The 13,869-nt window shown below is 38.7% G+C and overlaps 1 protein-coding gene across 1 annotated transcript in view; it reads right to left on the bottom strand.

Annotated features, from left to right (window-relative positions):
- The window catches only part of DNAH5 (dynein axonemal heavy chain 5), a 270,172-nt gene that overhangs the window by 74,913 nt on the left and 181,390 nt on the right, over positions 1–13,869 (bottom strand). The window contains exons 55-58 of the mRNA XM_039217767.1: positions 12,504–12,727; positions 9,564–9,762; positions 6,808–6,980; positions 3,275–3,405 (exon numbers count right to left, since the gene is read on the bottom strand). Coding sequence (XP_039073698.1) covers positions 3,275–3,405; positions 6,808–6,980; positions 9,564–9,762; positions 12,504–12,727 — 727 coding nt within the window. The remainder of the gene's footprint in view (positions 1–3,274; positions 3,406–6,807; positions 6,981–9,563; positions 9,763–12,503; positions 12,728–13,869) is intronic.

Raw genomic sequence — 13,869 nt, 5'->3', positions numbered from 1 at the left:
GGTGCCTGGCTGATTCCATTGGAAGAGCATGCGACTCTTGATCTTGGGGTTGTAAATTCGAGCCCTACGTTAGGTGTAGAAATTACTTAAAAATAAAATCTTAATAAAGAATGATGCCTTCTCATCCTCCAACACATCTTTGGATTCCACATAAAAGAGTTTTCTAAGCAATCAGGACACTGTAGGAAAATGGCTGGAAACATGAAATATCACACTCTAAATATCACACTCTTTCACCATGAAAAGCAATCCTTTAGTGGAAGTTGGCCTGCAATCATGAAATATTAGAGATGTCCCAATACAGAGAAGCCCATTACCATGAAAAGTAAAAATAAAGATATTTCAATCCAAGAGATTCAGACTTACTAAATTATTATGTGAAATTTTTTGTCATTAAATAAACTCAGAGTTCAGAGCCCAAGAGCAAATGGCCTTCTGATTTTTTTAAGCTACTAAATATTTAACTTCTATGCTCTGTGCTTTTTGATCATCTAAACCCTACACCCTAGAACCAGAAATCCCACAACCATGCATCAATATTTTAAGAAAATGTCTGGGGAAGTGAGATCTGAGAGATTAGAAAAGAATTTCAAAGATGCAGTCCCCCATTAAAGAGGTTGACAGAGAGAAAAGAAAATAACTCATCGCAGCTTCTCCTGACTTGAGAAAACTTCCAGCCCAGTCTGCTGTAACAAGGGTCCACTGCCTCAAATTATGACCTGAGCCCTCTTACGAATGTCTGTGCTTCTGGAATGTGGGCTTCTTGCTTCCTGACTCGTGGCCACATAGCTATGCAGAGGTGTAGGCAGTAAGATGGCCTCTTGAAGGCTGAGGGAGGGCTAGGAGACCTTGGCCCTCCCTTCCATCAGTAACAAAGCACATGCAGAGGAACTAATTTATCACAGAGAGAGGAGGTACAAGACATTTTTTCCTGAGGCACTGCGGCACAGTGAAAGTCAAGCCAGACCAGAAACCTGAAATACTGTGGTTAATTCCCAGGTAGATCTGGGATTTCCTACAAGTGATAGAGTCTCCATTATAAGATAGGCTAATATTATATGCCCTGCTAGCCCATAAAGTTCTTTTAAGGACCAAATTAGCTTGTGCATATAAAAGTGCTTTGAAAACTGTAAGGTTTTAAATAAATGTTGGGAACAAAAATCTCAGAGTCCAGGGGCGCCTGGGTGGCTCATTCAGTTAAGCATCTGACTCTTGATTTTGACTCAGTTCATGATCTCAAGATCGATGAGATCAAGCCCTGCCATCAGCCTCTGCGCTGACAGAGTGGGGCCTGCTTAGGATTCTCTATCTTGTCTCTGCCCCTCCCCTCACGTTCTCTGTCTCTCAAGATAAATAACTAAAAAACATTTTTTAAAAAACTCTCAGAGCCCAGTCTTTTTCCTGTATAGGATATCTTTTCTCAAACTCTGCTTTTATCCAAACTAGAACAATTCTACACATGGCAATTAGAATTATTTCTCTCTGTCCTAGTACTTAATAAAAACAGCAATCTTTTAGATTTCTTCTCCAATAAGCAGCACATAATTTGAACCAAATGAAAAGTGTAACAACACATGAATAGCTGGACCTTAAGCCCAGTTTTTAATCATTTTTGATCTTTGTCCGAGCAGGTATCTATTGGCCTCCATCAGTAAGACAGATGAGGGGTGCAGGAGGGCCCAGTAGGGCAAAGCTCTAGAGCAACGCCCAACAGGCAAGACTTCCTGTGCCCACACCTGCAGGTTAACCTCTGATCATTTTCAGCCCAACTAAACTTCCCAAACTGGCCTCTTGCTTCTCTTGATTAATCCGGAAATTCCATTCAGCCCCTCTGAATCGCCCTTTTCTCTTCATGCCGACTCTTCACTTCCTGGTTCTGCCTGCCCTACACACATATGTCCAAGAATAATCCTCCTGGGGTTCCCTATCTTGAGGAGTGTATGTGTCAGTGTATGCATCATCTTCCCAAGCCAGACCTAGGATGGACCAAGTCCACCTGTTCAACTTTCCAGTGATCTCAAGTCTGTCCTTTTTTCTCCATTCTTACTACCACCATTCAAGACCCATCATCTCTTGCCTAAGTCCCTGGGATAGTCTTATGACTATTCCTGTTTAGCCCTTTCCATCCATTTTCTATACATACAAACCCACAGGCCCTCCCTAGCAGTAACTCACTATTGGTTTCCTGTTGCTCTAGGATGAAGTCTAAATTCATTATCATATCTTCAAAGGCCTCCATTTCTATTCCTTTCCCACTTGCTGTCTTATGCTGCACACCCACCCATATTTTACTTCTTCCAGGGCCTCAGTGTGACTTCACATGTGCTGATCTTTTTTGCCTGGAACATTCTTTACCATTCTTCTTCTCTGAGATAAATCCTATTCATACTCAGGCCTTCCCAGAAAGCCTTTTCTGACCATCCCCTAAACTAGGTTAGGAGTCCCTCCTTCATGTTTTAATAGGAGCTGGCCTGCACTTATTTCCCTTCTCATAGATAGCACTTACGTATGACACCTTTAAAAAAGTTTTTTTAATGTTTATTTATTTTTGAGAGAGAGAAAGAGAGAGAGCATGCAAGCAAACATGAGAGGGGCAGAGAGAGAGGGAGACACAGAATCCAAAGCAGGCTCCAGGCTCTGAGCTGTCAGCACAGAGCCTGACATGGGGCTCAAACCAACTAGCTGTGAGATCATGACCTAAGCTGAAGTCAGACGCTTAACCGACTGAGCCACCCAGGTACCCCCTACAGATGACACCTTACTGGATGAACTGCTCAGCTGTCTGACCCCTTGACTGCTGTAAGCTTTGTGATGACATGGGCCAGGTTGGCCGTGTTTACCATGTGCTCCCTAGCACCTGACCTGTGCCTGATGCATAGTTGGTGTTCAACAAATATTTTTAAATGTATCAACAGTGAATCAATACAAAATTTTCATCTACTTTTCTAGTTAATAACATGCTTGAAATCTGAATGAATATTTAGTAGGAATAAGTTTCTTTGGAAATACACCGAAAGGAATACACAGGACACTCATGGCATGCACAAGCTCTTCACAACACTGAGAGGCTGATATATTTCAAAAGGAAATTATTAATGTGAAAATTTCATATCTATAACAAAGGTTGAAAGAGGACAATGATAAGTCAACATTTAAAAAGGAAAACAATTATGACTCCTTATGTATAAGAAAAAATGCATTCTTAAATTCAACTGGCCTCTGAGAACCTGCTATCAAAATCCATTTCAGGTTAATTAAAGTGAAAGCCTGTTACCTTGTCAGAGTGATCTGGAAGGAAGTATAGCCAGCAATGAATGAAGCCAACCTTGTCAGGCTCTGCTTTCCTGATCCGCCCACCCCCACCAGGAGGGCATTTCCCCGGGGCGTACCAATGACACGTGAGATCTGGAAGGTGGAATAGAAAAGACACAGATCAGTGTTCAACGTGTAAATATCCCATCTTTTCCTATTTATGCAATAGGAAAGCCATATGTGTCTCAGAATCGGAATGGAGAGAGATGCTGACTGGCTGAAGGAGAGCATTTCTGAAATAGAATGGGGTTTGAAAAGTACTAGACACAGTGTGTGTTGGGGGTGCCTTTGGGAAACAAGAGGAGACCAGTACAGAGACGTCAGCTAAGGCCCCCTCTCTGGCCTGCTCTGGGTTTTAAAGGAAAGAAGGAAAGGAAACTTGGAGGTTTCCTTTTAGTCTCCCAGCCTAATGCCATGGGACAAGAAAGAGACTGAAATTTCTTTTTTTTTTAAATTTTTAAATATTTTTTATTTATTTCTGAGAGAGAGAGAGAGAGAGAGAGAGAGCAGGGGAGGGTCAGAGAGAGAGGGAGATACAGAATCTGAAACAGGCTCCAGGCTCTGAGCTGGCTGTCAGCACAGAGCCTGACACGGGGCTCGAACCCACAAACCGTGTGATCATGACCTGAGCCGAAGTCAGACGCTTAACTGACTGAGCCACCCAGGCGCCCCTTTTTAAAAATTTTTTTAAATTTTTTTATTCATTTCTGAGAGAGAGGAAAGAGACTGAAATTTCAAGACAATGTATATCCTTGGATGACAGAAGAGTTGATTAGAATATCCTCCATATTTGAAAAATGGCAGAGAGTTTAAACTGAATTGAAGAAAATTTCCAAAATATGGCACAGGCTAGAGTGCTAAGCAGGGGCTAGACCATGAAAAACCACTCACGCCATGGTTTGAATCTTAACCAAAGAGACAGAAGAGCTGTCACGGAAATACGCTCTGTTTTGAAATAAAATAGTTAACTTATTTTATTTTATTTTATTTTATTTTATTTTAATTTTATTTTATTTAGAGAAAGAGGGAATGCGGTAGGGGAGAGAGAGAATCTTAAGCAGGCCCTAGCATGGAGCCTGATGCAGGGCTTGATCTCCTGACCCTGAGATCATGACCTGAGCCAAAATCAAGAGTTGGAGGCTTAACCAACTGAGCCCCAGAAAATCATTAGTTTAATGAAGAAAGGAACTAAGAAATCTGCCTGGTCCATACCACATCCTGTTTTGCTATAATTTTCATCTTAATTCTGTCTTGTAGCTTCCATCACTTCTTATAACTAGGTCACATATTTCAAGGGTCATATCCACATGACAGTTTGGAAGTACTGTTCATAGGGAAACAAGAAAGTAGAAGAGAGTTGGCCTAGGAGACTGTGAGGAATGTAGCATCTTAGCTCAAAAATTCCAGTCAGGAATTCTTCAGCCAATTCCAGAGCAGACACAAGAGACTGAGAGAGAAACTGAAGCAAACAGTCAAAGACCCTGTGCTGAGTCACCTGTGCCTCAAATGTCATGTGCCCACTTTGTGAAGTGAAGGAATGCTCATTGCTCATACTCCGGTTGAAACACGGAAATGAGACCATTCTAGAGAACTTAATTAAGCACAAGGATAACAATAGTCTCATTTTTTTTTTTTTTAACAATAGTCTCATTTCAATCTGAGCCATTATGAAATCCTAGCCCAATCAGATTTTGTCTCCAAGAGATGTTAGTTATGAAGTTGCCTTTGGTATTATTTATTTTCTTTTTTTTCTTCTTCCTTTTAATCATTAAATATGACACACTGCCATGATTTTTTAAGATGTTTTATTTATTTCTGAGAGAGAGAGCAAGCAAGCGTGAGCAGGGGAGGGTCAGAGAGAGAGGGAGATACAGAATCTGAAGTAGGCTCCAGGCTCTGAGCTAGCTGTCAGCACAGAGCCTGATGCGGGGCTCAAACCCACGAACTGTGAGATCATGACCTGAGCCGAAGTCAGACACTTAATCGACTGAGCCACCCAGGCTCTCCTTATTATTTATATTTGGAAGAACGTCTGTGCTCATAATTTGGTACATATGTCTCAGATTCTGAGAAGTCTAAGTGTCCAAGCTAAATGCCTTCTTGTGGGGAAACCCAACCCAGACCAGCCTCTCTGTCTTCCTCCCTCTCCCTGACATTCCCAAGCCTTCCCCACTCTCTTCTACATTCAGAGGGAAGGTCGACTAGATGAACTCTAGAGTCAGAAACTATAAGAGGAGACAATTTCTAATTATAAGATTGCTCCTCATGACTAAACCTAAGCAATGGAAGACAGCCTCGAGCTGTCCTTTTTCTAACTGAAGGGATATAGTCTGAGAAAGAAATTGACATGAACAAAGTGAGAATATCAGCAACAGATTTAAAATTGAGTTATCTTGGGGCACCTGGGTGGCTCAGTTGGTTAAGCAGCCGACTCTTGATTTGGGCTCAGGTCATGATCTCAGGGTTGTGAGATCAAGCCCTCCACGGGGCTCCTTGCTGAGCATGAAGCCTGCTTAAGATTCTCAATTGCTCTCTTTCTGCCCCTTCCCCACTTGCATACTTGCTCGCACTCTAAATAAATGAATAAAGAAACAAACAAAATGGCATTATCATCCATCACAGATAAATTAGGTCACATAAATTATCAAGTAAATAATATTTTGCTTCCAATCTTTGAAAGCCTATCCTATGAAGAGATACTCAATGACCCCTATGACAAAGTAGAAAGGAAATGTACTTTCCTGGTAAATTTCATTCTAGCAGAATTTTCACCCAGCTCAAAGCCAATTGTTGAGGCACTATTTCCTAATTATCATTTCTAACTGTGGTAAAATATATATGACATAAAATTTACCATCTTGGCCATTAAGTGTATAGTTCAATGGCATGGTCGTACAACCATCACAAACAGCCATCTCCAAAACTCTTTCCATCTTGCAAAAATGGAACTCTGTGCCACTAAACACTGCCCACACTCCCTATCCCTATGCCCCTGGCAATCACCATTCTACTTTCTTGTCTCTATGAATCTGACTGTACTAGGTACCTCAGACAAGTGGAATCATCCAATATTTGCCCTTTTGTGACAGGCTTATTTCACTAAGCATAAAGTCTTCAGAGCTTATGCACTATGTTTTACAGCTCTCCTTTGCATAATGCAACAAATAAACAGACTTCTTGCCTGTGCTTTGAACTCAGAGGTCAACCACATTCATTCTATGTGGCAAAAACACTGAGCTGGAAGCTGTATAGCAACACTGAATAAAATTATATCACACATTGGAAGTAGACATGCTCTGATTTTCAGGCTGATTTTCAGCCTATAAGTGTGACATGTTGCATTCAGTTTAGAAATTAAATTGGACTATAGCATTGAGTTTATTTTTAAACTGAATAGTCTCTTAGGAGATGAAAATGAAAGAGGAGGGAAAAAATTCTGGTGTGAAGCCACGCGTCCATCACTTTGGGGAAGTGTTAGTGAGTGTGGCCACTGACCTTGACCAAGTGAACCATGGCATCATCGAAGAACACCAAATCCATGCCAGTGCCACGGACGCTCTCATTATACAGCTGCAGGAACATATTCAAACGCTCCTTTAGGTGATGAAAAGATTCAATTGGCTCATAAATTTTGGGCATTTCAGCATCAGCCTCCTCAGATGTTTCACCTAGGGAATTAGGGAGAAAAATCAATTGTTTCTTCAAATTGCCAGATTTTATTACTTCCTTCAACCTAAATTAATACACTCATAGTTCTACAATTTACACTGAATAATACTGATTTTCATCCAAATGCCACAGTATATATTTTTAGAAAAGAAAAAGTGCAAACAATAGTAAAATCACTGGAATTTCTGTGAACATATGCAATCTTGGTTCTTTTCTGTCTAGAAAAGGCCAATTTCAAATAATGTGATATATATTGAATTTAATTTGAATCCATAATTGAATATTGGCATTTCAATGAACTTTCCAGGGATATTCGCTTAATGGTCAAAATGAAGGTCAAAAAAGTAGAGATTTAATGTCAAAATCAGCAAGAGAGGTGAAGACTTAAAATAAACTTTTAATGTTTTTTAATGTTTTTATTTCTGAGAGAGAGAGAGAGAGAGCGTGAGTAGGGGAGGGTCAGAGAGAAAGGGAGATACAGAATCTGAAGCAGGCTCCAGGCAGCACAGAGCCCGACGCGGGGCTCGAACCCACGAACCGTGAGATCATGACCTGAGCCAAAGTCAGATGCTTAACCAACTGAGCCACCCAGGTGCCCCAAGAAATTTTTAATAAGATGAAAAGGAAAAGGTCGTTGCATTTGCACAGGAAATTCTTATGACTCAGGAATTTGAGGTCAGCGGTGAAGGTAGAATGAATTTTAGGGAATGGAGGTAGAGGGTTGAGAGAAAACAGAATAATGATTTCCTAAACAAACATATTGAATTATGTCACTGGGAAAAGATTATTAAAATCGATATGCTTTTTTAAAAATTAGAAACACATATATACCAGCTTAATACTTTTCCATCTTTGAGTATAAAGCATAATGCCAAAGGAAAGCTACATTTGGCATCTGGAAGTTCACCATCAGTTAACATTAATAACAGGAAAAAGAGTGACATGTGAGTTGAATAAGCCAGTAACAACTGGGTACTAGAAGACTGAGTGGATCTTCCAAATCTAATAGTACATAATTATTGTCGATTGACCTTGTCCTAATATAATAGTATATTAACCTTTTGGTGACAAAGCAAGAAAATTGATTTGACATAATCATGAAGATTGGCTTATTTGCAAAGCCCCCACCAATTAAATTTCAATAGTCACTTCACTTTTTATAAATGTTCAACTCAAGCTTTGAGAAACAAAGTGCTTTGAAGTCAACAAAGGTTATGTGTTTGCCTCCCACACACCCGCCCAGCAAAAATGCCCCAGTTGTGCTTTGCTCCTTGGAAACCATAATCTAATTATTTAGCCTCCTGAATTAGAGGAAATAAAATACATAAATTTTCATTATTTACCCTTCTGAATTAGAGCAAATGAGATACATAAATTCCAGTTTTAAATGCTCTTACCCTTACAAGATTTTTGTACGTGTGTGACCTGATTTAAAATAAAATGTGTCAGCTTCTTTCTGTGGAAGGATCCTTCCAACTTGCATAGCTAACAGTAAACTGTCTTTTGCAACTGTCACTCGGGAACTTTTGATAGACCATACACATCCTTATCAAATCTGGAAAGGGGCTGCCTGGTCATTTTCAACCATTTAGAAGATATAAATAGCATGTGTTTAAATATGAAAATTAACTTGAAATTCATCTTCAGTATTTTTAAAAAAAGGTAATTAAATGAAAGAAAAATATTCTATTTACACTCAGTTATTTCTTAAGGAAAAACGTAATTGGAGTACTACTTCTTTCCATATGAAGATAAGTAATATATATATATCTCAATTTTTCACAGAACCATAACTATGAAAGCTTATGGCCATATTGCCATCTCTTTCCAATTGTATTCAATGGTTTCCCAGGTATTTGAGGTTTTTCTAATTTCAACACTCAGGATGACCCAAATAACAATTACAGTAAAACCGTGAATTGTGAGTCACTTGTTTTGCAAGTGTTCTGCAAGACGAGCAAAGATTTCTAATAAATTTTATCTTAATAAACGAGCGATATCTTGCAATATGAGTAGTATATGTCACCAAATATCACATGATAACAACTGAGCCAATGGTTCTTGAAATTCACTTTGATCTACAAGTGCTGTGGATTACAAGCAGTTTCCGGAATTAATTATATTCATAAACCAAGGTTTCTTCTACCTTCCATTCGGCAGACTGCCAAGCCACTCTACAGATAACATTTCATTTATTCCCTGCAGTGCCCCATGATACATAGATCAATATTTCCACTTTCATAAGTGAGAAGAATGAGGTTCAAGTCCAGAGAGTCATCCAGTTAATGTTTGGTAGATCCCTTCCTCAAACCTACCACTGTGTGACAGCTACAAGTCCTGGGTACTTTCTTCTATCCTATCTTGCCTCCCAAATCTACTTTATATGCAAGATTGATATGCATAAAAAATAGGTAATCTTTGAGCTCTATCAGTATCCACTCATTCTATATTTATTGAGCAGCTACTATGTCCCAGGCTTGTTTCAGTAAAGATTCCTAGCCAGAAATGCAGCATCCTTAACCTGAACCTTCTGTCTTCAGGTATCCCTTTGTGGAATTTCAAATTCTGCATCAATAGTTTACCTGTAGCTTCCGGTGCATCCCTGAGGAAATCCACAAAATAAGCATCAGATCCACAGGCCACCAAGGGATTTTTGTCTTCACCAAACTCCTCCTCCACCAAACTTACTAGAGCCTTATCAAACCAGGTCACATCACCGGAAACCGTGAAACGATCAGCTATCACACGTTTACACTCATGCTTCCACAACCTTAACAGATCCTGTTGAAAACAGAATTAAAACGTGTTATTTGTTCCTATTTACCATAGTTGGGAATCAATTTGACAAAATTATAGAGCACCATCCTTCCCAATCTAAGATGCTACATTTGAAAAACTTAAGGTTAAGCCTGCGTGGCTCAGTTGGTTAAGCATCCAACTTCAGCTCAGGTCTTGATCTCACAGTCCATAAGTTCAAGCCCCGCATAGGGCTCTGTGCTGATAGCTCAGAGGCTGGAGCCTGTTTTGGACTCTGGGTCTCTCTCTCTCTCTCTCTCTTTCTCTGCTCCTCCTCCACCCAGGCTCTGTCTGTCTCTCTCAAAAATAAACATAAAAGATTTTTTTAGGGGAGACTGGGTGGCTTAATCAGTTAAGCGTCCGACTTTCGCTTAGGTCATGATCTCACAGTTCGTGGGTTTGAGCCCCACGTCGGGCTCTGTGCTGACTGCCGGCTCAGAGCCTGGAGCCTGTTTCAGAGTCTGCGTCTCCCTCTCTCTCTGACCCTCCCTTGCTCACGCTGTCTCTCTCTCTCTCTCCTAGAAATAAATAAAAATATTTAAAAAAATGATTTTTTTAAAAAAATAAAAACTTAATGTTAAAACATACTTCATTTCAGGGCGCCTAGTAGGCTCCGTCAGTTAAGCATCTGACTTTGGCTCAGGTCATGATCTCGATCTCATGGTTTGTGAATTCAAGCCCCACATCAGACTCTTTGCTGTCAGAGCAGAGTCCTCTTTGAATACTCTGTTCCCCTCTCTTTCTGCACCTCCCCAACCTGCACACACACTCTCTCTTTCTCTCTGTGTCAAAAAATAAACTTAAACAACAAATATTTCATTTCAAGTTGGTCTGATTCAAGTATATCAAATAGAGAGAAGTGTTTATTCATTTTCAGTCTTTACATGAAAATGAAAACATCCCTAGACAAATCACTAAAATGATTCTGATTAACCAACAAGGTAATATCCTATGTAAAAGCCTTAAACCTGTTATAAATTAGTCTGTTTGAATAAGACACCTACATTCAGGTGGCCAGACCAGAAAATAAAATGTATAAACAATTTTCACATATGTAACTATTAGAAGGGTATATTTACTTAACACGATGTGAAATGAATTTGTAGCAAAAACCTGCATTTTCTGAACAAAGTAATCATCGAGTCTACATAGTTCAAGGTGCAACTTGAAGGTGCAAAGTTCATTAGAAGTTGAGGATATTAATTGCTCGACACACTTGTTTCTATAGCAAGCACATTTGATATGAAAGACTGGTGGAAATTTCTGAGCTTGCTAACATTTTGCAGGTTAGGGGGGTTTTAAGCTATTATATTACTAATGATAAAATGCTATTGGTTATAATTGATTACCAAAATATAAAATGAATTTAGTAAAATATATTCAATGATTCAGTTAATTAAGACAGAAGGCCACGATAACATCAGTTGCTGGAAATATTTATGATGACTTCATGTAAGCATCAAAAACTGGCTACTCAAAAAATAACATTGGGGAACTATATTCCGCATGGCCATTAATTTGTCAATGACTTTGAGGGGGAAAGAATCTAGATAAAATGTTCCCTGCTGCTAAAATGGCCCTCTGTTCTCTGTAACAAGGAGGGAGAGTTTTCCCCAAAATGTCTCTGGAGTCAGCTGTGCTGTCACCTACTTCATGAGCATCTGGGTCAAGGTTGGGTTTTTTTTTAGAGTCACTACTCAGTATGCCTAGTGGTGATTTGTTTGATATCTCACCTGTTCCTATGTATTGATGTGGACAAATCCCTAAAACCCACTTGCTTAAATACCTTCTCCATTGCATAAAAAGCTGAAAAAGAAGCCAACATTACCTTAGCCTGAGCACACAGGCCGTGCTCTGGGGGGAAAAGACACTATATTTTTCCATAATGTTTCTAGTTTGAAGAGAATTCTTCTAATGCTAGGAACTGTTATATTCAAATGTGTATATAAATGCTCATTTCTCAGCCAAATGGACTTTCTACTTTTCTGCCTCTTCTTAATTATACCAACCAATATACATAATTCTTTTAGTTCATCTAGTTACATGGAAAGGAAAGATCATGGATGATTAACAACAAAATGGTCTCTTCAATTTTGAGTGTTTATAAAGATAATTACTTCTTTAAAGCTAAAATGTCAAGTTTAAAATATGAAGACTATTACATAATAAGATCAATACTGATTCTTTCCATTATTTAGTATAAGAAAAATATCTTATAATGGGAAGATAAGTTCAGTTGTTTCTTTTATTCCATTCATTAGAAAATAACTGTGTATATTATTTCCTTAAACATAAATTTAATTGGAATTTTTTTTTTTTTTTTTTTTTATTTCTAGGAGAGAGAGAGACAGCATGAGCAGGGGAGGGTCAGAGAGAGAGGGAGTCACAGACTGAAACAGGCTCCAGGCTCTGAGCTGGCAGTCAGCACAGAGCCCGACGCGGGGCCCGAACCCACGAACCGCGAGATCATGACCTAAGCGAAAGTCGGGCGCTTAACCGACTAAGCCACCCAGGCGCCCCCAAATAATTGGAATTTTTTAAAAGAAATTTCCTGACATACTTTTCCCTTATTTATGTTAGTTGAAAAGCAGCGGAAAAAAAAAAAATACATGTTAAAACATCCTAAAATATTTCATCATTCCACTAAACATTATATTATGAATAACAGATTACAGAATAGAATAAATAACAATGCCATTTATTTTACCCTCAAACACGTCACTTACATCTGGTTCCTTGACAACCTCTGAGGTGACGTTCAGCATTCCTTGCCAGATCCTAGAAAGATCTCGAAGGTTAAACACATAATGGAATTTTGCAGGGGTAGGGAGCATTTTCATCTTGGTCATCTGCCACAGTCGACGTGTCAAGGGGACCAGTTTCATCACTGAATCTCTCACGCCTTCTGAAAAGCCTCTCTGACTACAATAGTAGCCTATTCCAATCACACCTGAAAGAAGAAAAAGTCATAACATTCTGACTGATGGTTCAAGTCAGTGAAATTACAATGAAAAACATTATACTATAGTGTTTGCACAACTATTATACACGGTTTAACAGATGACCACATATCAGATACATCTATATTAAGCTTCTCTTTTTTTTAATCTAAAAAATAGATATAGGTTCAAGGAAGTTAGCAACCAAATACTGAACAGTTAGTTAAGAAATACTAATGAAAAGTCTAGGTGAATGAATTCAATATTATTAAGTGGATGAGGTTAAATATATAAATGTGCTTTATAGAGATAAGAAAAAGGGAGGTGCCAGGGACCCTTAAGATTTCTCCATTCTACCATTGCCTTTCCAAGCATTACAAAATATTTTAATTTACTTTATATGTAAAACTTTCTAGGCAAAAAAGAATAATTAAAATTGATTACAGTCATTTTTTTTCTGGTCCATTGTACTTTTTCCAGGTTTAGACAATTCACATATCACTTTTGCCCACTGCCACGTTTGAAGGCAGATATGGCCAAACTCCACTAGCCCAGGGTGCTGAGATGACATTCTAGCCTGCCAGAAATTAATTAGGAATCCTAATGCATTCTCTCAGTAGCTGTTTCAGAAATGGTAAGTCAATACCTAACATGATGCGTACATAACTTTACACTCTTTCTCTGCAAAAATAAACTACAAAATCAACTATAAACTCTTTTCATTACTCAGTTCAACAATCATAGTTATCTCCTGGGCTTGTGTTTCTTCAAAGATATTATTTCTGAAATACTACATGTTTAATCAATCAGTAACTTATTACAATCCTGTAAACTACTCTGAAGATCAGACTCTGACTAATCTTTGCTATAGGCAAAATTATTGCTTTGGCCAAAATCATTATGTGGCTTGGTTAAAGTCTCAGCTACATAAACTTTTGGCATAGTGGTCTATCAATCAGACCTCAACTAGGTATATCCATGAGGAAACAATCTCATCACCTCCATGTTCATTTAATGTTTAGCCTCCTTGTTTAAGAAGCTAGCAACAGTCACGTTAAGAAAAACAAAGGTAGAAAAGATCTACCTCAGCACCCAATTCAGTACATATATATAATAATCCTTTATATTTAAAAAAAATCCTAATATAAACACT

The sequence above is a fragment of the Hyaena hyaena genome, unplaced genomic scaffold (assembly GCF_003009895.1).
Source record: "Hyaena hyaena isolate Hyena2069 unplaced genomic scaffold, ASM300989v1 scaffold_720, whole genome shotgun sequence".
In the NCBI taxonomy this organism is placed as follows: Eukaryota; Metazoa; Chordata; class Mammalia; order Carnivora; family Hyaenidae; genus Hyaena; species Hyaena hyaena.
The sequence above is the reverse complement of the archived record's forward strand: the minus strand, read 5'-3'. Positions and strand labels throughout refer to the sequence as shown.